The following is a 22,633-nucleotide window of genomic DNA, read 5'->3' as shown; positions in this document are numbered from 1 at the left end:
AAGAGGAGGCTGAGGGGAGACCTCCTTGCTCTCTACAGCTCCCTGAGAGGAGGCTGGAGCCAGGTGGGGGTTGGGCTCTTCTCACATGCAACAAGAGACAGGAGGAGAGGAAATGGCCTCAAGTTGCCCCAGGGGAGGTTTAGGTTGGATATGAGAAGAAATTTCTTCCCTGAAAGGGTTCTCAAAGGCTGGCAGAGGCTGCCCAGGGAGGTGGTTGAATGCCCATCCCTGGAGGTGTTTGGAAGAGGCAGAGCTGTGGTGCTGAGGGCCATGGTTTAGCCCCAGCCTTGGCCGAGTTAGAGCATGGTTGGGTTGGATGATCTTGGAGGTCTTTCTCAACTGAAGCAATTCCATGATATGAAGAGCTGTGGATGGATGGGAGCCAAAGGAGCTGATGCCTGTCCCTGTGAAGGCTGTTGCCCAAGTGGTTAAAGGGTTTTAATCGTTGTTCTAATTGGTTTGGGTTTTAATTGTTGCCCTTCAGTCTTGGGCATTTTCTGTTGCTATCACAGCTCTTCTGGAACAACTCAGGGTGAAGAAATGATGAAAACTGTAGAAGCCTGAACCCACTGAACATTGATTTGGCTTCACTGCAGTTGGTTCATCCTCTGCTCCTCAGCACAAGCAGCTGACTGCTGTGCTGGGCAGCAAAAGGTGGTGTGTGCCTGAGAGGTGACTTGCAGGATGAGTCCTGTGAGAAAACAGCAATCCTGTGCTCAGAGCTACCTTAGCTTTGTCTTTCTCTCCTCATGGAACCTGTTCACGAATCTGTTGGCTTGGCTCTGGAGTGCTCCTCTCAGGGACATGCTCCTCCTGCCGCAGACCTGCTCAGTGTCCAAGATGAAGCCTTCCATCAGCCGCGACAGAGCAACGAACTCGTTGGAATTCAGCTTCTCCAGGAAGCCGTCCTGCAGGCAAAGAAAACCACCACAAACATTCAGAGGTGTAAAGCAGGAACCAGGGGGCAGGGCTGAGGGCTAGCAGCATGTTAAAGGGCACACTGTGTGATTCTAGACAGAGCAGGGGAGGCAGAGCACAGAGTGTGCAGCCACGTTGCCACAGATGCACTCTCTGCGGGGAGCTTCAGGGACGGCAAGTCAGAGTATTGACAAAGAAAAGTCCCTGAAACACAGGAGAAGCCCACACTGCCATGGCATGAGGGCTTGTGTGCCCCTCTGGCACCTGTGGCAGCGGGCACAGTGACTTGATTTCAGCCTTGGGGGTAAATTCCTCCTTAAGGAGGAGGCATTGGCAGCAGTGTGACCCAAGCTCCTTACCTTTGCTCTTGCCATGAGGAACTTGACCGAACGATCGTGGCAGATATCAGAAGCATTATAAAGTAGCTCTTGAATATTGTTTGCCAGCCTGACCAGTTCCAGGTCAGTCAGCTTCATGTCATCACTGATCCTACAAGTGACAGAAGCAGTTGGTTGAGCATCAGTTTATTAAACCCTCCCCAGTATTTCTGCTCATGGGCTGAAGAAGGAAAGAACCTCGCAGCAGCTACCAAATGCAGACAGTTCATCACCAAAGTCACTTGGTACAGATGGGATCCTCTAAGCTGCTGTCATTCAGTGCCTGTAACAAGGACATGCACAACTGCACATCTTTATTTCATTTTAAATCCATGTTCTAGTGGCTATTACCACACAGCCATCACTAACACAATAAAGATTACTAACTTCTGCTAAGCCCCTGCTCCACTTGAGCATCCCGAGTGTACAACAGGTAAAACAACCACAGCATTTTTCTTCCAGTGCAAGTGTAAGGCCTAAAGCAGATACTCTGGGCTCCCCACCACCTTAAATCTGCAGGCTGCCATTCCAGCAGCTCTTTAGGCTTCAGGCTACAAAGCCAGTGCTCTGCCATTCGTGTCATTACTGAGATGAACAACTTCCTTCTCCACTGTGGCTGCTGCAGCGACTGAGAGGAGAGAGAAAACCCAGGACACCCCAAAAAGCACCTAGGGTCACACAGTGTGATGATACCATCTGACCAGCCTGCTCCAGGCACGGAGCAGATGTGCAAAGAACACCAAAAGAGTGAGGAAACAAGTTGGGTTTAGAGTGAAGTGATGCAGCCAGCCTTGGAAGCAAGGGTGCTGCTCGAGAGCTGCAGCTGGCTGCTGCACTTCTGCCTAGGTGCTGCAGACCAGAATGGATCCAACCCCCTTCTCTTGCCCTGTTCCTTGCTCTAACCTTGGACTCACAGAATCACAGAAAACATCTGGTTGGAAGAGGCCTCCAAGCTCATCCAGTCCAGCTCTACACCCAGCACTGCAGGGTCACCACCAAACCATGTCCCTAAGCACAGCTCCACAGGCTGCTGGAACACCCCCAGGGATGGTGACTGCAGCACTGCCCTGGGCAGACCATTCCAACGGCTGAGATCCCTTCCAGAGCAGAAATAGTTCCTGAGCTCCAGCCTGAGCCTGCCCTGGGGCAGCTTGGAACCATTTCTCTAGTCCTGTCTCTTGCCACCAAGGAGCAGAGGCTGCCCCCTCCTTGCTTCAAACTCCCTTCAGGGAGCTGTAGAGAGCAATGATGTCTCCCTCAGCCTCCTCCAGCCTGAACACCCCCAGCTCCCTCAGCCCCTCCTCTAGTCCAGGGCCTCCAGGCCATGCCTGTGAGTGCCAAGCAGCTGGTGCAAGCAGGCCACAGAATCACAGAGTGGTGAGGGCTGGAAGGGACCTCTGTAGATCATCCAGTCCAAGCCCCCTGCTAGAACAGGGTGACCTAGAATCAGTCATCTAGGAATGGGTCAGGTGGGTGTGGAATGCCTTCAGAGATGGAAACTCCACCACTTCTCTGGGCAGCCTGCTGCACTTGCTATCTTCTATCTTGCAGCAGGGTTTTTCAGTTTTGCCTCCTGGAACTCTGTATCCAGCCATGGTGGCTTTGGAAGGGGCTCATGCCCAAGTCCCATGCATGCTATGCCTGGGTCCTTTCAAAAGGTACCTCTGATTTCTAGCTATAGCTGAGGGATGCATTAAAGGTTGCCACAAAGGTGACAAGCCTGGAGCACCACGGAGCAGCGCTGCCTATGAGAGCAAAGCACTGAGATGGATTTCTTTAACCAGGCAAGCCAAACAGCTGAACATGAACAGCAGACTTTGCTCTACAATTATCAAGGTGTATTCCATGAAGCCAGCCTGGAAACTAGAAAAAACAATAGAGACAAGGAGCATGGACAGGGAGCAGAAATGCTTCTGCCTGCTAAAGGCATGACAAGCAGTCTGTCTTCCCTGTAGGCCAGGCCTGCACCTCTCCTGCTCGCTACAGAATTGGCTCCCCAGCAGCACAGATGGAGAAGAAGCCCTTTCCTATTAAGAAGTGCCACACTCAGTCCCCACCACTACACACAGAGGTGAAAACAAGGCAAACAAATGCAACAAAGGTGAGCTCAGGACAGTGCAGTCTGATGTCACCTCCAGGGCTGAGAGTGGAGCACCTCTTGCTTCACCTCCTCCCCAGCAATCTCAGTACTGCACCCCACACCCCGTGCCTGGCACGCTGCAGCCCGGGGCGGGCTGGGCCTGCACTTACATCATCTCCACCCCCGCTGGGGTGCCAGAGGAGGAGGTCTGCTCCTTGCTGGAGGAGGAATCGGTGGTGCCCTCCGGCTCGGAGACCGAGTCGCTGCTGCAGGGCTCGCTGCTGGGGGAGCCGTTTCTCTGCGCGGCAGCCTCGCCGGGTGCCAGGGGCCCGGCAGCGAAGGCGTCGCTGATGAACAGCCCCTCGTGGGTCAGGTAGGCCACCTCTGAGTCCACTGTGCTGTCCTTAGCAGAGCTCTTCTGCAAGGTGTCCTCCAGCTCCCTGGTTTTCTGGTTCTTGTCTAGAACCAAGAAAACCACGCTACGGATGGTATTTAGGGTTGCCTGGAATCAAACACAACTGTTACTGCAACGGGCAGACCACAGCCCTGTGCCACAAAGAGATTCCTTCATGCCCACCCAATTGAACTAGAGGATCCTGCCTTTATCTTCTGTGGTGCAATTAGATGGGTCCACCTGGCTCCTGCTAGCCAGCACCAGAGAATGGTGAAAGAAACCTCATCTGCAGCAATCTACCACGCACAGAAGTTCTGTCCTAATCCCTAGCGGCTCAGGAAGGATGTCAGCAGGCAACAAGAGGGGTTGTTACCTCCTTCCCACTCCTCTCTTTGTTAGCACTAATCATTTCTGTCCTGCACATTCAACATACCCTCCTTTCAATCCAAAGCTGGAGCTCTGCAAGCAAAACCCAACATCTTCAGGCTTCAGATGGCAAGTCCCTGCCTTTTCTCTCACCCTGTAGCGTGTGCAGCCCTGGGTGGGTGAGTGCCTTACCTTTATTCTCTTGAGGAAAATGGTAAACTTGGAAAAAATGTTCTTCAGCAAATCAAACCACTGAGGGAAATTCATCATCCTCATCTGGTCTGCAAGCCTGAAAAAGAGCAGTGCTCAGAAGTGGTTTTCTCAGCAGGAGAGAGGGGTCAGTCAGTAACGTCATGCACAGATCGTGTGGGCAAACAAAGAAACTAAAGGAAAACCTTCTGCAGGTGTTACAATATCTGTGTGATGAAGCCCATTTTCCTGCACTTCACTTGAGTCCACCTCTGCTATGCAGTTGTGGCAAAGGGCAGAGAGGCAGAGCTGGGACAGGAGTAAAGCCCAGTGACACAGGCAGGCCTCAAGAGCAGGAGAGCCAGCGCTGGAGAGTGCTGACCAAATGCCCACATTCAGACATGACCCCGTGCCCAGGCTGCTTCTCAGCTGGCTCTGAATCCCACACAGATCCTGCCACTGACTGGGTTTATCATCTTGGGGTAACCCTTTGCTGAGCCAAATGAATCACAGAGCTACAGCTAACCAGCAGACGTCAGAGGCCTCTGAAGCTGAGACCTCTGGAGGTGCCTTGCCAACCTCTGCTCAATGCACATCCACCTAGACTGGGTTGCTCTGGGCCCTGCCCAGTCAAGGATTGACTGTCTTCCCAGACTGGGATCCCACAGCCTCTCTGGGCCTTTATTCTAGTGTTTAGCCATACTTGTAGGGAACACATTTCCCTAAGATCCAACTGCACTTCTCACCTTCTGTCTCGTGCCTGTTGCCTCTTGTTCTTCCCCCACACACCTCTGGCTGTCTACAGCTCTGCTGTAACCCTCCCAAGAGCTCTTCCCTGAGCTTTTCCCTCTCCCAGCTGCCTTAGCTGCTCTTCCTACATGCCACACTTAAGCCCCTGACCCACTCACTGACCTGACCTATGGGCTATAATGTGGTCTGGGCTGCAGGCATAAAGTCACACTGCTGGGCCACCACCAACCAATTCTCCACCACAGACACCCAGAACCCTGATCTGCAAAGCTGCTCTGAAGCCAGCCAGCTCCTGTCTCTCCTCTTGTAAGGAGCTGCTCCTTTCCAAGACACAGGGACTTGGCATTTGCCTTGCTAGGCTTTGTGAGGTTGCTGCTGGACCATTTCTAGGGCTGAAGTTGCCTGCTGTCCTCTCTGGACAGTTCATTCATGTGGGAGGCACTGAAACTGTGGACATAGAACCACAGAATTGTCAGGGTTGGAAGGGACCTCAAGGATCAGCCAGTTCCAACCCCCCTGCCATGGGCAGGGACACCTCACACTACAGCAGGTTGCTCACAGCCACATCCAGCCTGGCCTTCAGTACCTCCAGGGATGAGGCTTCCACCACCTCCCTGGGCAACCTGTGCCAGTGTCTCACCACCCCCATGGGTAAGAACTTCTTCCTAACATCCAATCTGAATCTATTTCTATTTTTTTTCCATTTCCCCCAGTCCTATCACTCCCTGACACCCTCAAAAGCCTCTCCCCAGCTTTCTTGTAGGCCCCTTTGAGATACTGGAAGGCACAACAGAAGATAAGGTCTCCTCAGAGCCTTCTCCTCTCCAGACTGAACAATCCCAGCTCTCTCAGTCTGTCTCCATAGCAGAGCAGCTCCAGCCCTACAACCATAACCTCTCCATTTTTCTTTTCAGGGTCAGTTTTTATGGCAGGCCTGAGGCAAGTTGGCCTTGGTGGCACTTCTGACCCTCGTGAGCCCTCGACCCTGCTCACAACCAGCTCCTCCTGCAGAGCCTCATACCTGTTCTGCAAGGGCACTGTGGGTGGTGTTTGTGTCATCGGGTAGCTACCTGTTCCCATTGACCCTGCACATGTGAGTTACTGCAGGAGGGCTGGGGGCTTGCTGATGAGAGGGTATCAAATCTTCTGCTCCACTCAGAGTTGACCCCTGTTCTGTATTTGTAAAGATCAGCTTGCAAAAGTTATCAATTTCCCCTCTCACTCCCCCTGATGCTTCTTAACCTCCTCACCTCTTCCCTGAGCTCTGTCACTTCATCCTGGAGCTGTGCCAACCAGCTGAGCAGGTCAAAAACCTGCTCACACCGCACACACCCATAGCCAGTGACGCCCCCTGCTGCCTGTGAAAGGCTGTGGCCTTCCTCACAGCCTGTGGCCTGGATGCCAATATCCATTTTGGTAGGTGGAGAGAGCAGAGTCTTCCTCCTCTGAGTAGCCAGCATCATGCCTTCAGTGAGACTGAAGCACCTTGTGTCCTGCCCACACCCCTTGCTCCTGCCACCTACTGAGCTGATTCAAAAGGAGCCCCTGGGACACCTCACACCCCACCTGCTGGGTTCCAACTGAGCTAATGTCAAAGGAGCCCCTGGGGTACACTCAGTCTCTATTCGCTCTCCCTGTGCCTGCCAGCCTGCCTGCACCAAGGGCCAGGCGCTCCCCGCTGTCTGACCAGGCCCCTCCCTCTCCCGCCCCACTCCCTGGGCTGCACCTAGCAAGGAGGCTGCTGCCTGCAGCTCGCAGGCTGAGAGCCTCTGCCGGTGGCTCTGGGTTGACACCTCCCAAGGCTGCAGCTCGCAGGCTGAGAGCCTCTGCCGGTGGCTCTGGGTTGACACCTCCTGAGGCTGCAGCTCGCAGGCTGAGAGCCTCTGCCAGTGTCTCTGGGTGTACACCTCCCGAGGCTGCAGCTCGCAGGCTGAGAGCCTCTGCCGGTGGCTCTGGGTTGACACCTCCCGAGGCTGCAGCTCGCAGGCTGAGAGCCTCTGCCGGTGGCTCTGGGTTGACACCTCCCGAGGCTGCAGCTCGCAGGCTGAGAGCCTCTGCCAGTGTCTCTGGGTGTACACCTCCCGAGGCTGCAGCTCGCAGGCTGAGAGCCTCTGCCGGTGGCTCTGGGTTGACACCTCCCGAGGCTGCAGCTCGCAGGCTGAGAGCCTCTGCCGGTGGCTCTGGGTTGACACCTCCCGAGGCTGCAGCTCGCAGGCTGAGAGCCTCTGCCGGTGGCTCTGGGTTGACACCTCCCGAGGCTGCAGCTCGCAGGCTGAGAGCCTCTGCCGGTGGCTCTGGGTTGACACCTCCCGCGGCTTCCCCGGGAACGCCCTCAGGCAACCTCGCAAGACCCTCCCAGTTGGGTCGGGTCGCCTCTCCCCCTCTCTCTCGGTCTGTCTCCGGGAGCCCTCTTTTCTCTTCCAAGGATCTCGGCAGCTAGCCGGTGCTGATGCAGCTGTCTCACAGCTCGCAGTCTGAGAGCCTCTGCCGCTGTCACCGGGTTTAAATGTCCCGCAGCTGCTCCGAGGCACGTCTGACACAAAACCCCAGATGACAACAACAGGGAATGCTTCCAAGTCATTCAGAGCTACTAGGCTGTGAGAGTCACAACACTTGAGGCTGTATTTACAGGTGATTTTCACTTAGGGCAAGGTGAGACTGAAGGAGAAGGGGAATGCATCCCATGGCAGACAGAAGCAGAGACTTCAGGTGAAGTGGAAGAGTAATTCTTAAGCATAGGGAAACTGGAGCACAAATTAGCATGGTGACCTTACCGGTGCTAAACCCCATCCACATTCTCTGCCCACCCCCCACCAAAAAGCAGCAGCCAACAGCCAGCCTGGCTGTGTACTTACTTCACAACCACCTCTGGGTCGATTTCTTCTATCTGGGACACCGTGTCAACCACACACTGTCAGGTTCAGAGGGGAAGAAAAACAACACAACACAGGATCTTAGCTTCTCTCTAACCACTGCTGAGCTCCATAACATACACCACAGTCCCCAGGGTAGTAAGGAAAATATTAAAGGCAAGAGACATCTTTGTATCATGTAACAACTTGTTTCTCTAAAACCACCCCAGCAACCCTCCTCCAACTCACCCTCCCGAAGATCTCTCTGCAAAACACAGCTGATGAAAGCATCCCCAGCTGTGTGCCAGGCTCTGGAGGGCTCACTGGCTCCATCTCAGCCTTGCTTTTCTGAGGGTGAATGTGAAGCAATGCTCCAAAACCTGCCTCTCAGGACAGGTACTTAAGAAAAGAAGCCAGGTGTCCCCTTTGAACAATGACTGCATTTGGGAGCGTTGGCTGATGTCCTCCTCAGTTCAGACACAGGACTTGGGAGCTAACCCAGCCTGGAAGGGGCAGCAGCAGGGAGGTGTGGAAGCACAGACTTACAGCCCTGTGCTTTTGACTCTTAAGGCAGACCCACTTCCAGCTGCTCTCCTTGCATATGTGGTACTTGCTGGCTGGCTGTCCACCTCCAAGTGGAGTTTCACCCTGCTAGGAGCCACTGCTGCTTTGTCTGGTTGTGGTTAAGCCTTCTGCAGAGCAGCTGCACACACCTGCATGCCTTTGTCCTTCCAGGTTTACAGCAGGACAGCCTGACCACAAAGCTGTGTTCAGTCACTCCCTGTGCTGAGCTTTCAGGAAGCAGGGCAATGACCCACCCCAGCATCCCACCGCTTGCAGCTCAGGGGATGGAGCTTCACTGCACTTAATTGTGCTGGGGCCAAGTAAGAATGGCCTGGCACCAACACCAGGCCCTTACAAAGAGTGGTGGTGGAACAGCCAGACACACCAATGCCTGCCTTCTAATGCTGCCATCATCTTCACTAGCAACATCAACACACACCTGGCACACCCAGACCCACAGAACCCTGAGGCTGCAACGGCAAGAGGGCTGAGAGAGCCACTCTGGCTTCAAACAAAAAACCCTCACTCTAATAAATAAAAAACAAAATCCAAGTGTTTACAAGCTGGGTTCTCAGCACAGCCCTCAGCAGCAGACTGTGAGGAGAGGAGATAAAAAAATTGGCTGATGGCCAGGCCCAGAGAGTGGTGAGGAATGGAGTCAAGTCTGGCTGGCAGGAATGGAGTCAAGTCTGGCTGGCACCCAGTCACCAGTGGTGTCCCCCAGGGCTCAGTGCTGGGGCCTGTCCTCCTCAGTGGTCTGGGTTAGGGCCTTGAGGCACCCTCAGTAAATTTGCAGATGACACCAAGCTGGGTGGCTGTGTCCATCTGCTAGAGGGTGGGGAGGCTTTGCAGCAGGACCTGGACAAGTCAGAGCCATGGGCCAAGGCTCACTGGATGAAGTTCAACAAGGCCAAGTGCCAGGTCCTGCACCTGGGTCACAACTCCATGGGGAGCTACAGGCTTGGGGATGTGTGGTTGAAAAGCTGCAACTCAGAGAGGGACCTGGGGGTGTTGGTTGGCAGTCACTGAGCATGAGCCAGCAGTGCCCAGGGGGCCAAGAAAGCCAATGGCATCCTGGCTTGGATCAGAACCAGGGTGGGCAGCAGGGCCAGGAGGTGACCATCCCCCTGTGCTCAGCACTGGGGAGGCCACACCTCAAGTGCTGTGTTCAGCTCTGGGCCCTCACTGCAGGAAGGACACTGAGGGGCTGGAGCCTGTCCAGAGCAGGGGCAGTGAGGCTGGAGAAGGGCCTGAAGCCCCTGGGCTAGAGGAGGGGCTGAGGGAGCTGGGGGTGTTCAGGCTGGGGAAGAGGAGGCTGAGGGAGACCTCATTGCTCTCTACAGCTCCCTGAAGGGAGGTTGGAGCGAGCAGGGGGCAGCCTCTGCTCCTTGGTGGCAAGAGACAGGAGCAGAGGCAATGGTTCCAAGCTGCCCCAGGGCAGGCTCAGGCTGGAGCTCAGGAACTATTTCTGCCCTGGAAGGGATCTCAGACATTGGAATGGTCTGCCCAGGGCAGTGCTGCAGTCACCATCCCTGGGGGTGCTCCAGCAGCCTGTGGAGCTGTGCTTAGGGACATGGTTTGGTGGTGACCCTGCAGTGCTGGGTGTAGAGCTGGACTGGATGAGCTTGGAGGCCTCTTCCAACCAGACATTTTCTGTGAGAGACTGCCTCCATCTGATGGCACCACCTCCTGCCTATCTGCCAGCCTTTGAGATACAAATCAGAAGGTGGCTCTGGAAATTATCCCATCTCCTTGGGGGCATTAAACCACTTCTTCACACAATATCCTCACACATGCAAGCACACAAACAAGCCCAGTAAAACTAAACACACCAAGCCCACGCTCAAAGCTCAGCCTGTGTTTGCAAACAATGGCACCGTGGCACTGTCCAGGCTAGACCTAGAGGAGTCAGCTGAACTGTGCTGGTTTGTTGCCCTTAGCTGACTCTATCTACAAACAGCCTGGTCTGTCAAGACAGACACAGCACCCTACACAGCAAACAGCCACATGAGCGTGGGTGAGGAGGAGGTTTGTCCCTTGCTTTTTGGTGTGGTTTGGGGTTTTTTGGTGGTTTGTCTTTTGGGTTTTTTTCTCAACATAATATAGCTGAGCTGTAACACTGGTGGGGAAAGCCATGTGTTAATTAAAAAAAGCCCAGAAAACTAAAAGCTAAAATCAGAGGAGCAGAACAATGGTGATCAAACAGAGGAAGCTGGGACTGATGCTACCTACACTCTTTCCAGAAGGTCTTTCCTGCAAACAGACCTGCCCAGGGAGAGGTGGTGGAGTCACCATCACTGGTGGTGTTTAAGAAGAGCCTGGATGAGGCACTGGGTGCCATGGGTGAGTTGATTAGATGGTGTTGGGTGATAGGTTGGACTTGATGATCTCAAAGGTCTTTTCCAACCTGGTTAATTCTATTCTACTCTAGTCTGTTCCTCAGTGTCTGCAAGCTCAGCTGCTGTCAATGAAAGATCAGGCACCCCCAAAACACCCTCATAAAGAGCTGTTCTTAGCTATTTAGAAAGCAATTTGTAAGGAGGCTGAGACAAGCCTGTCAGATAAGCTGGAAGCACTTGGCTTACCTGTTTAATGATGTTCTTTGCAGTAATAATCATTTCATCTCCATAGATTTCATAAAAATTTAGCTTTCTTTGCTTTAAAAGGCCAAACACCAGTGAAACCAGTCTCTCCTGGCAAGAGAGGGGGAAAAAGAAGAGAATAAAAATCCACAGGACAAATAGCAAAGGGAGAACATGAAGCTGTTGAAGAATTGCAAGGCAAGCAAATCGTTCATGTATCCATCAGCCCAGTGCCTTCAGCCTGTGCCTTAGCTATACAAAGTCCCCTGTGGCAGCACTGGCTGAGTCTCTTCTCCCCAGCCCCTTTCATATTTGTTCTTGTGCTTCAAAACAGGGTCACTTCTGGAGGTGACTGAGGCTCCTTACCCTGAGCCAGGATGACACTCAACACCACTGCACTGCCACAAGTGAGAGGTTACAACACAAAGGTGGAAGAAACTCCAGGGGAGAAATGAGGCTATTGAGAAGGGCTGCTCAGAGAGTCATCACAGAACCACAGAATGGCTCAGGTCAGAAGTGACCTCAGAGATCATCTACTCCAACCTCCTGACAAGGGCAGGGACACCTATCAACTAGATTCAGCTGCTCAAGGCCTCATCCAACCTGGCCTTCAACACCCCCAGGGAAGAGGCAGCCACAGCTTCCCTGGGCAGTCTGCTCCAGAGTCTCACCACTATCATACTGAAGAACTTCTCCCTCAGCTCCAGTCTGACCCTGCTCTGCCTCAGCTTCAAACCATTCCCCCTTGGCCTGTCTCTAGACACCCTCAGCAAAAGTCCCTCTGCAGCCTTCCTGCAGGATCCCTCCAGCTACTGGAAGGCAGCTCTGAGGTTCCCCTTCTCCTCTCCAGGCTGAACACCCCCAGCTCCCTCAGCCTGTGCTCACAGCAGAGCTGCTCCAGCCCTTGGATCATCTTTGTGGCCTCTTCTGGCCTCACTCCAGCAGCTCTGTGTCCTTCTTCTGCTGGGGACACCAGAACTGAAGGCAGGATTGGAGGTGAGGTCTCAGCAGAGCAGAGTCCAGGGGCAGAATCCCCTCTCTTGCCCTGCTGCCCACACTCCTCTGGCTGCAGCCCAGCACACAGCTGCCTGCTGGGCTGCAGGAGGGCACTGCTGGCTCCTGGGGAGCTGTTCAGTAACCAACACTCCCAAGACTCTTTCTTCAGAGCTACTGTCAACCCCCTCTGCACCCAGCCTAGATTTGTGGCTGTGTATTTGCTACTCATTCCACGCAGCCATGGATGAAACAAGACTAGATGGTTAAGAGGGTCTAGCAAGAACAGTACAGGTAAAATCCAGAGAAGTCTTCACCTGGCTAGAAAGCAGTTCTACCTTCAGATGTTAGTGACCTTCAGAGGAATACACATCTAGAGACCTCTATACATAGAGCAAATGAAGCATGTGTTCAGGGCAGCCATATGCTTGACAGAGACACACAGGGAGCCAGTGAGAAACATGCAGCCCTCAGCTCCCACTGCACAACTGAAGCTTTACAGCCAAGCAGATCTGGGAGCCCCTGCTCTTTACCACTGGCACGGGGAGGGCCACCAAGTGAACTTGGAATGCATTTAATCAGAGAAAAGAAAACTGATTGGTTTGGCAAAGTAATTGCAGTTCCACGAGTTTCAGTGCAATTATTTAATCTCATCCAGCACACAGGGAAGGGAAAAAAAAGGAGGAGAGGGCAGACAAGAAGAGAACCAGCATAAAATTACACTGTTGCTGCTAGGAAGCTGAGTGAATTAGTGGGGGCTAATTAAGTGTGTTAAAGATGCAAACACATGCAGCAGTTGATTTCAGCACCAGGCATACCTCTTCCAGAACGTGGCAATCCTCTTCCAGGGGTCTGTTCAAATCGTTGCGAGCGTAAGTGGCAAACTCTGCAATCATCATTTTGTCTATCAGCTTCTCCAGTTCACAAAGCTGGGAGCCAAGATGCCTGAGAGAAGACAGCCAGGGAGAGAGGAGGGCCGGGTAATCAAGCTGAGCACCGGTCATTAGTGCACAGCTGCATAACCACCCAGCAGGTAATTAGCAGGCAATCAAGGCTGCCTCAAGATGGGGCTCCAATTTTACCCTTCCCACGGCAGCTCAAACCAGGCACCACCACCACCCCCCCCCGTCAACCAAAGAGATAGACCTGAATGTTGATGTGGGGTAGATGCTTTGCTTTCCCCTGGCAGCTCCCAATTCCCAGCCCAGACACCCCCAGGGCAGCTTCTGGGGGTCCTCATGGGACATTCCTGTGATTGGAAGCTCCATGGGCTGTGAGTGGTGTGAGCTTTAAGCTGGGTATTAGGGGCCTTGAGCACAGCCCAGTGAGGAGAGGCTGAGGGAGCTGGGGTTGCTTAGCCTGGAGAAGAGGAGGCTCAGGGGAGACCTTCTTGCTCTCTACAACTACCTGGAGGGAGGTTGCAGCCATGTGGGGATTGGTCTCTTCCCCCAGGCAAGCAGCACCAGAACAAGAGGACACACTCTCAAGCTGTGCCAGGGGAGGTTTAGGCTTGATCTTAGTAAGAAGTTCTTCACCTCAAGAGAGATTGGAATGTGCTGCCCAGGGAGGTGGTGGGGTCAGCATCCCTGGAGGTGTTTAAGAAGAGCCTGGATGAGGCACTTAGTGCCATAGTGTAGTTGATAGGGTTGGGTGATCAGTTGGACCTGATGACCTTGGAGGTCTCTTCCAACCTGGTTGATACTGTGTGTGAAAAAATCTGTTCTGTGTGTGAAACTGCAAGGGGGGCTTTCTGTCTTTTGGTTTTGGAAGGTGCTGAGCACCTCTCTTCCCAATGAGGTGACTGAGAAGGCTCAGTGCTTGTCAGGGGAAAGGCATCAAAAGGAGGAACACAGGAGGAGCACTGCTTTTACCTGTCCAGCTCCTTGGCTCAGCAGCCCACCAGCCTTTCAGAATAGAATAGAATAGACCAGACCAGGTTGGAAGAGACCTTCAAGATCATCGTGTCCAACCCATCAACCAATCCAACACCACCTAATCAACTAACCCATGGCACCAAGCACCCCATCAAGTCTCCTCCTGAACACCTCCAGTGATGGTGACTCCACCACCTCCCCAGGCAGCCCATTCCAATGGGCAATCACTCTCTCTGTGTAGAACTTCTTCCTAACCTCCAGCCTAAACCTCCCCTGGCACAGCCTGAGACTGTGTCCTCTTGTTCTGGTACTGGCTGCCTGGGAGAAGAGACCAACCTCTGCCTGTCTACAACCTCCCTTCAGGTAGTTGTAGAGAGCAAGAAGGTCTCCCCTGAGTCTCCTCTTCTCCAGGCTAAGCAGCCCCAGCTCCCTCAGCCTCTCCTCACAGGGCTGTGTTCCAAGCCCTTCACCACCTTTGTTGCCCTTCTCTGGACTCATTCCAGGAAGTCAACCTCCTTCCTAAACTGAGGGGCCCAGAACTGGACACAGGACTCCAGGTGTGGCCTAACCAGTGCAGTGTACAGGGGCAGAATGACCTCCCTGCTCCTGCTGGCCACACTGTTCCTGATCCAGGCCAGGATGCCACTGGCCTTCTTGGCTGCCTGGGCACACTGCAGGCTCATGTTCAGCCTACCATCGACCAGTCCCCCCAGGTCCCTCTCTATCTGGCTGCTCTCCAGCCACTGTGACCCCAGCCTGTAGCTCTGCATGGGGTTGTTGTGGCCAATGTGCAGAACCCAGCACTTCAAACACTGGAGCTTTTAAAGTGGCCACAGAGGTGGTTGAGGCCCCATCCCTGGAGGTGTTTAAGCCCAGGCTGGACGAGGCTCTGTCCAGCCTGATCTAGTGTGGGGTGTCCCTGCCCATGGCAGGGGGGCTGGAACTAGATGATCCTTGTGGTCCCTCCCAACCCTGGCTGATTCTATGACTTAACTCACATGACTGAGACACAAGTTAGCAGCTTCTCATGGCAGGATGACTTTCAGAGAACACAGAGGAGGTTTAAAACCCTCCAATCTTATGCCACTCTTAAGGAGGAAGCTTTATTCCCCCCCTACTGCGGATTCTGAAGCGCGTTTGGCAGACTCCCATCGCACACAAGCAACCAGGGAGTTCCTCACATCACAAATGTCAACCAGCCTTGAAAAGTTGTGCAGCCAGAGAAACTTCCAGGAGAGGAAAATTGAAAGTGGGAATTCTGGAGATGTCAAACACTCCAGGCTTCCCAGCTTCTGCTGGCAGCTGGGAGCAGCAGATACCTGTAACATCAGGCTGGGCTGCTTGGAAACAGACACTGCGCCAGTCAGGATTGACAGGAGCTGTCAGACACAAAATCATGGAATCACAGAGTGGCTCAGGCTGGAAGAGATCACAGGGATCATCTAATATCCAACCTCCCTGCCATGAGCAGGGACACCTCCCACTAGCCCAGGTTGCTCAAGGCCTCATCCAACCTGGCCTTGAACACCTGCAGGGAGGAGGCAGCCACAGCCTCTCTGGACAATCCATTCCAGAGCCTTGCCAACCTCATAGAGAAGAATTTCTTCCTAAGATCCAACCTAAGCCCATCCTCCTTCAATTTAAACCCATTTTCCCTTGTCCTATCCATGGACACTCTTGTCAAAAGTCCTACCATACAGATAAAAGTCCTCCAGAAGATAAAGAGTCCAAGGGGCTGGAAAGTCGTAGAACCATCCATCCCAGAGGGTGGACACAGGAAACTGGAATCTGTTATTCCATCCCATAATCCTGCATCCCTAAATCAGCAGATTTCACAGCCCATTTTGTCTTTCTCCCTCCTCCCTGCTCCTGGTCTGGGGGCAGTGTGGCCTTGCAGCTATTTGCTGCTGCCCAGCTGTGCCTGCTGTGCCAGCTGGCATGGGGGGCAGGGAGGCCTGCTAAGCCTGCCTTGGGGGTGGGGGCAGCAGTTTGGCCTCCTCTGGGCCTACTGAGACCCTAGCACTGGGGTGGGGAGGTTTGTCTGGTTGAGGACTAGTGTGAGGGCTGATTCTGAGTATGAACAGATCTCCTTTGGCCTTTGCACCTTTCCTATTTGATTTACTTTTGTCAACAGTATTTCTATTTCACCTCCAATTTCTGTTTGTTTACCTACTCCTGTGGAGGAAATTAATTCTGTCCTCAGGCCAGAGATGTTTTCAGCTCAAACCATGACAGGAAAGCAGCTCTAAGGCCCTCCCAGAGCCTTCTCTTCTCCAGGATGAGCACCCCCAGCTCCCTCAGCCTGTGCTCACAGCAGAGCTGCTCCAGCCCTTGGATCATCTTTGTGGCCTCCTCTGGCCTCACTCCAGCAGCTGTGTCCTTCTGCTGGGGACACCAGACCTGGAGGCAGAACTGGAGGTGAGGTCTGTGCAGAGCAGAGTCCAGGGGCAGAATCCCCTCTCTTGCCCTGCTGCCCACACTCCTCTGGCTGCAGCCCAGCACACAGCTGCCTGCTGGGCTGTATGAGGGCACTGCTGGGTCCTGCTCAGCACCCAACACCCTCAAGCCCTTCTCTTCAGGGCTACTCTCAGCCCACTCTGTACCCACTTTATATTTGTGCCTAGGGCTGGCCCAACCAAAGTGTAGGACCTTGCACTTTGACTCGTTGAACCTGATGCAGTTGGCACTGGCCCATTTCTCAAACCTCTCAAGGTCCCTCCCCTAAATGGGGAGGATGAGCCTGCACAGCTCACTGCCTTGAGTTCAGTGCTGGTCTAGCTTGCACAGAGGGGTCAAAATGTCTTTGGACCCCTTGGAAATGCAGTGCAAAGTCCACAGGAGCTGGCCTCACAGCCCATGTAGGGCCAAGTCAGCACCAGGGTGTGAGGAAGCACAGGGACAGGGTAGCTACCCCCTGCAGAAGGGCACATGGGCAGCACTGAGCTGAACTGAATGAATCTGGCTGGATCCAAGCTAAGAAGATTACTCTGTCCTTTAAAACAATTCAAGATGACCAGGGATTGCCTGCTTGTTTCTGAAATTATTGCTCAAGGATCCGAGTCAAAAAAAACTCTGTCTGGAGAAGAGAAGGCTGAGGAGGGACCTCATTGCTCTCTTCAACTCCCTGAAAGAAGGCTGGAGCCAGGTGGGGTTTGGTTTCTTCTCCATAGGAACAAGTGAGAAGAGGAGAGGAAAAGGCATCAAGCAACCCCAAGACAGGTTTAGACTGGATATGAGGAAAAACTTCTTTGCTGCAGGAGTGGTCAGGGATTGGCACAGGCTGCCCTGGGAGGTGGTGGAGTCCCCATCCCTGGAGGTGTTCAAGAAACCTGTGCCCATGGCACTTGGTTTAGAGACCATGGTGGTGTTAGTTAGTTGGACTGGATCACCTTGGAGGTCTTTTCCAGCCCAAACAATTCTGTGATCTCCCAGCTGTGGACCACAAGCTGTGGACCTCTGCACCCCTAAAACACCTGTGAATAGGACGGGAGCACCAAGCATCTGCTCAAAGTTCCTCCTGCCCTAACCAAACATCAGCTCTCTCTGGCACATGCATCAGCCACACTGCTTCTGCCATGCTTGCATTTTGTACCTCCTGTGCTACACCCTGTGAATGCCCAAAGGCAAACCCAAGCCCTTCTGCCACCCCTTGTGCTCAGCACGCTGCAGCCCTGCCTGCACTTCCTTCACCTCCTCCGCGGTTACCCACCGGAAGCTGTGAATGCCTTGCAGCTCCTGCTGGAGTACCTCCTGTGTGGTGGATATCAAGTCCAAAGCTCCAACAAACTCAGAAGTGGAGAGCAGCAGCTGTACCATGGGCTGTGTTTGGTGCACCGTAGCCATCAGCTTCAGCTTGTTGTAGGCTTTGACACAGTTATTCCTGGTGAGCGAGAGCCTCAACACGCGCAGGGAACCCTCGCACATCACTTGATCAATCTTGGAGATCTTCTCTCTCAGTAGCTTTACAGCCTGGGAGGTTTTCCTGAGGTAGTCCTGCAGCTCATGCTGAGAGGTCATTGCGTGGAAGAATGCTTCTGAGCGCAGGGAGATCTGCTGGGCAATGTTGACTTCCACTATGTCCAGGTAATGGCTCAGCTAGAGAGAGGAGGGAGGAGGCAAAAGTCAGCAGTGCTGCTAAGTTCATCACCTTATTTGTCTATGGTCCCACAAGGACATTTGGCCAACAAAAAGGAACCCCCTTTGTCAGCTCAGCAAGCAAACAACTACCCACTGTGCTCTGACCACTGCTTAAAGGAGCTCAAAACCACTTTGGGAAGACTGCCTTGATGGTGCTCCTGATTACAAGGGAGCAAAGCAAGGCATTTTAAAAGAGCCAAGCTTCTGCATCACATGGGGGCACACTGGCACTGTGAGAATGCAGCCAGGAGACAGCTCTGGGGGCTGGCTTGCAAGTAAGACCAGTACACACACGTGCTCCAGGCCATGGAAGCTGCTCAGTGTGCAGGCAAGGTGGCTTTGGAATGGCTCTGTTCACCAAGGCTGCAGCATCTTCCTCAGGATAGCTCTGGCTGCTGTTGCTGGGTTTTGCCAACCAGCAGGAGTTCCTGGTAAGTGTAGTTCACATGTGCCAGCGCTGTGGCATTCCCAGAGTATGCCCACATATTCAGAACCTGGATTCTAGATTCTTTCTCTCACAGGCCAGGCCTGATGATTTGAGCTGTAAAAGCTGTCTTCTGCCTTCTGCTGAACATGCCAACTCCAGGGACTGAGGCTTCAGGATGCTCACTGGAATGCAGGTGACTTGGTGTCTAAGAGGTGCCAAGCACTCAAACCTTATGCAGAATGTCACAAGTCCCATCCAGAGGTGGAAAGAAACACAGCTAGAGAATGTTTCCTGCTTGCAGTTACTCCCATCCTGTGTGTTTTTAACACCAGGGATTTCCACCATGTGCAAACCTCTCTTTCTCTAACACCTTGCAGCAAAACCATCCTCCACCAACCAGCTGAAACACACCCAGCCCACAGGACAAGCTGAGAAAGACACAGGGAACAGAGAAGGGGTTATGAGCACCATTTATTTCTGTGACTGCACCAGCCAGGTGCCCCAGGTCCCTTCACTATGCTAAGTGAGGTAGAACAAAGAGAAAAAAATGATAGTACCTGCCTCAAAGAGCTTACAGTCCCAGTGCAGGGCAAGACATGGAAGGAAGTAAGGAAGAGAAAGATGTCAGGGGGACATTGTTCAAGCTGATCAGCAGCAGTCCAAAAGCACTAACAACAGCCTAAGGATGTGTGCTTAAGACAGGGCTTCAAAACCCTGCTGGTAACTGGTGCCTGGAGCTTAGGGCAGCTGTGGCCAAAGGGTGCCTATTCACTTGTGCTAAGTGTAAACCTCATCTGGCTCAGAGCCTTTAAAGAGTAAACCAGCAGTAAGAAGCAGTGCAGTGATTTACCAGGCCTGTGGCTCTGGAGAGACCTGAACTGCTCTATGCCATCTTGGTGTTTGTGCCACCTCTCCAAAGAAGTCTTGGCTCCTGGCTAGTCAAAGCCTTCCTTTCCCTCCCCTGCATCAGGGAGGGCTCTAGGTCTCACTCACTCCCTGTCCATAGTGAGTGTTCATCCTGCTGCTGCCAGGCACGCCTGTTGAGTCTAAAGCAGCTGCCAGGCATCACTTTGTCATTGTCAGAGAATGACAGCCACAAGAAACTCCAACTCTAAGTGTGTAGGACAACCCAATGAAAGACCAAGTTAGCTCCTCCTGAGCTGGTGGGAGAGCAGCAGGACTGACTCCTGGACATCTGGAAGCACTACCCAGAGGATGTCACGTTGAGTATTTCCCTAAGACACCTCACTACTCTCCCCTTGCCCCCAGAAGCTTTAGGAGGTTAAACAGGAGGGGAAAATTACAGTAGAGGAAACAGCCTCCAGAACCCTGCAGATCTTCTGGAAGTGCTTAGTGGGAAATGGGGGCCATCCAAATGCTTCAGCATGGGGTTTGCTACAGGAGCAACACAAAGAGCAAGACTTCTGTTTGCCCTGGTTTTGTGCTCTCCAGCGCACTCCAACCCTCTGGTGACATGCAAACAGGGATCACTGCAGATGACAAGACAATCAGAGGTAAGAGGAAGCTCCTTACATGCAAAAACCTAGGACTTAGTATTGCTTTTAGCACAGAAACCAGGTTGCCTTGCATCTGGAGCTTCCCTGAGGTGTCAGAAAGCAACAGTCTCGAACAAACAGTGAAGAAGCTCTGGCTTTCCTTTCTCATGAATTGCTCTTCTTCCCTAAGAAGCAGTTCCACATCTCTGCACTCCTCCCCTTAGCTTCACTAAGCTTTGGCATTTGCTATTATGCCACTCCCAAGCTCTTCCCTCCTGACTGGATGCAGGGATTCATTTAGCAGGGCAAACGAGAAAGCTCTCTTGCAGTACGATGCTTCCTGCGCTGCTCACCAACCACCTTCAGCCTCACAAGAGACACCAAAGCCAACAGCAAGCAGGGAAGAGCAGCAAGAGTTGGTTTGCAGCAGCTGCCAGCTGCAGTGGCTAGCACCAGCTGGGATCAAGGCTCTACCTTTTCCTGGAGTAACCTGGAGGAAGCTGCATCACGATTTCCTTTGCCACCAGCAGTACTAAAATGAGACCATGGTAAAACGGCATTAAATGTTAAGGAATCTTCCAAGGCAAAATCTGGTTTCATAAAAATCTGAAACAGAAAAACAAAAGGAATAAATGTGCCTCTCTCAGCCCTGCAGTTTCCTCCCCACCTAAACACACCTCCCATCTCCTGAAGCCAACAGGGGCCTTGTTGGCTGGCTTTGCAAAACCCAGTTCTCCTTTAGCCGGGCCAGCAAATTCGCTGCAGACCTTACAACCCTCTCCCTTCACACCTGAAGGGCTTGTATGATCTGACAGAGCCTCAGCTTCCTAAAAGGGGAAAGACACAGCTGCACAAAGGGCCAGGTTAGAGAGCACTCCAGGGAGCTAAACCAGCCTGAGCAATGAACTGCAGGTGGGGCATCCAAAGGACCAGAGCAAACGCCCTTCGACAGCAGGGGTGCCCAGCTGCTGACCTGCTCAGCTCTGGGGCCAGAGATTTGACCAGACTGAGGATTCATCCAGCTGTCAAGGTGCAGCAAGAGCTGCCTGGCCCCAGAGCTGATCTCCTTTAGCAGAAGGCAGCAAAGGTGCTGGTCACAGGGAGTCGGTGACACCTTCCAATGACTACACCTCTCCAAGAGGCACAGACCTAAAGCTCTCTCTGGCTTTATCTGCACTTGGCAAAACCAGTGCCAGCCCTCAGCTCCCAGGCCAGGCAGGCAGCAGGGCCTTTGCCATGTGCTTATGAAGTGCAGTTTTAACATGTTCAATGTGTATGGCAGGCACCACATCCAAACCTTCCTGCTTCCTGGACTGTTGAACACTGCAGCGACAGCTGCATGACTGGCCCAGAGATGCTGACCCATATCCATACTCTGACTTCCTCATGGACCCAGAAAAAAAGCTCCTCAGGCTGAGATGGAATTTAAAGGTGTGCCTTTTGCAGCCTGCCACAACACAGACCTACAAGCAGGAGGGGTTTGCTCAAGGATCCAAGGAGTTAAGCCCGGTGCTAAAATGTACCCCATGCAACACTCAGGCTTCCATCAACCTCCTCCTGTTTCCCTTCCTCCTAAAACAGAGTGGCTGCTTTGGGCAGCTCTGAGGTTTTAACTGTCCAGGATGAAGAAAATTATACCATTTGTGCTCTGCAGCACCATGGCAAACAGTAACAAAGCAAAACAAACAGACAAAGGGAAGTAAAAAACCAACAGATTGTGCTTTGTCTTTTTAGGTTGTGGGCACTGAAGATCCTCAGCAGCTTGGACACAGCAGCCTGAAATATTTAAGCCTGTCCATGGCAAACCCTTACAGAAGCTCACAGTGCCCAGGAGCCATACCTTAGGTACTTGTTCCAGATCTGTCCTGGATTTATCTACAATGAAAACAGAACACAAGCAGTCACTGATGAGCAAACAAGGGGCAGCAATCACTTTGAACACTGTCAGAGCCCAGGTCCCTCACAGGGGGTGGGCAGGGAACAGCGCTCAGCCATGGAACCATTCTGACTGGACCACAAGGACAATCAAGCAGTGGAAGAGGCTGCCCAGGAGGGCTAGGAGGTACCATTCCAGCCTTGGAGGTTTTCAAGGCCCAACAGGATGAAGCCCTGAACAGCTTGGCCTGACCTTACAGCTGAACTGGCTCTGAGATGGCAGTTGCAGACTTTCTGAAGTCCCTTCCCACTTGAGATGATCTGACTCTCTGACACACTGTGCTGTCCTTTGGACTCTAGCATCAGAAGGACAGACCAGCAGGGGTTAGAAGGGACTTCTAGAGATCATCCAGTCCAACTCCCCTGCTAGAGCAGGGTCACCCAGAGTAACTCACACAGGAACACATCCAGGTGGGTCTGGAATGCCTCCAGAGATGGAGGCTCCACAGCCCTTCTGGGCAGCCTGTCCCAGTGCTCTGCCACCCTCACAGGGAAGAATTTGTTCCTTCTGCTCATGTGGCACCTCCTGGGTTCCAGTCTGTGTCCATTGCCCCTTGTCCTGTCCCTGGGCACCACTGAGAAGAGTCTGGCTCCATCCTCCTGCCACTCACCCTTCAGCTATTGATCAGCATTGCTGAGCTCCCCCTCAGGCTGCTCCTCTCCAGGCTGAGCAGCCCCAGGGCTCTCAGCCTCTCCTCC

At 53.1% G+C, this 22,633-nt stretch overlaps 1 protein-coding gene across 2 annotated transcripts in view; it reads right to left on the bottom strand.

Moving 5' to 3' along the window:
• The window catches only part of VPS54 (VPS54 subunit of GARP complex), a 55,054-nt gene that overhangs the window by 15,746 nt on the left and 16,675 nt on the right, over nucleotides 1-22,633 (bottom strand). Inside the window, exons 6-15 of one of the 2 annotated variants that reach the window (XM_068153002.1) lie at nucleotides 21,840-21,874; nucleotides 20,474-20,605; nucleotides 17,649-18,034; nucleotides 12,884-13,010; nucleotides 11,076-11,183; nucleotides 7,930-7,985; nucleotides 4,328-4,424; nucleotides 3,546-3,877; nucleotides 1,278-1,407; nucleotides 727-908 (exon numbers count right to left, since the gene is read on the bottom strand). In XM_068153002.1, coding sequence (XP_068009103.1) covers nucleotides 727-908; nucleotides 1,278-1,407; nucleotides 3,546-3,877; nucleotides 4,328-4,424; nucleotides 7,930-7,985; nucleotides 11,076-11,183; nucleotides 12,884-13,010; nucleotides 17,649-18,034; nucleotides 20,474-20,605; nucleotides 21,840-21,874 — 1,585 coding nt within the window. The remainder of the gene's footprint in view (nucleotides 1-726; nucleotides 909-1,277; nucleotides 1,408-3,545; nucleotides 3,878-4,327; nucleotides 4,425-7,929; nucleotides 7,986-11,075; nucleotides 11,184-12,883; nucleotides 13,011-17,648; nucleotides 18,035-20,473; nucleotides 20,606-21,839; nucleotides 21,875-22,633) is intronic. The other variant, XM_068153003.1, reaches the window with a different exon arrangement.

The sequence above is a fragment of the Melanerpes formicivorus genome, unplaced genomic scaffold, assembly GCF_026170545.1.
Source record: "Melanerpes formicivorus ecotype bairdi unplaced genomic scaffold, bMelFor1.0.p_v2 SCAF_25, whole genome shotgun sequence".
Lineage (NCBI taxonomy): Eukaryota > Metazoa > Chordata > Aves > Piciformes > Picidae > Melanerpes > Melanerpes formicivorus.
The sequence above is the reverse complement of the archived record's forward strand: the minus strand, read 5'-3'. Positions and strand labels throughout refer to the sequence as shown.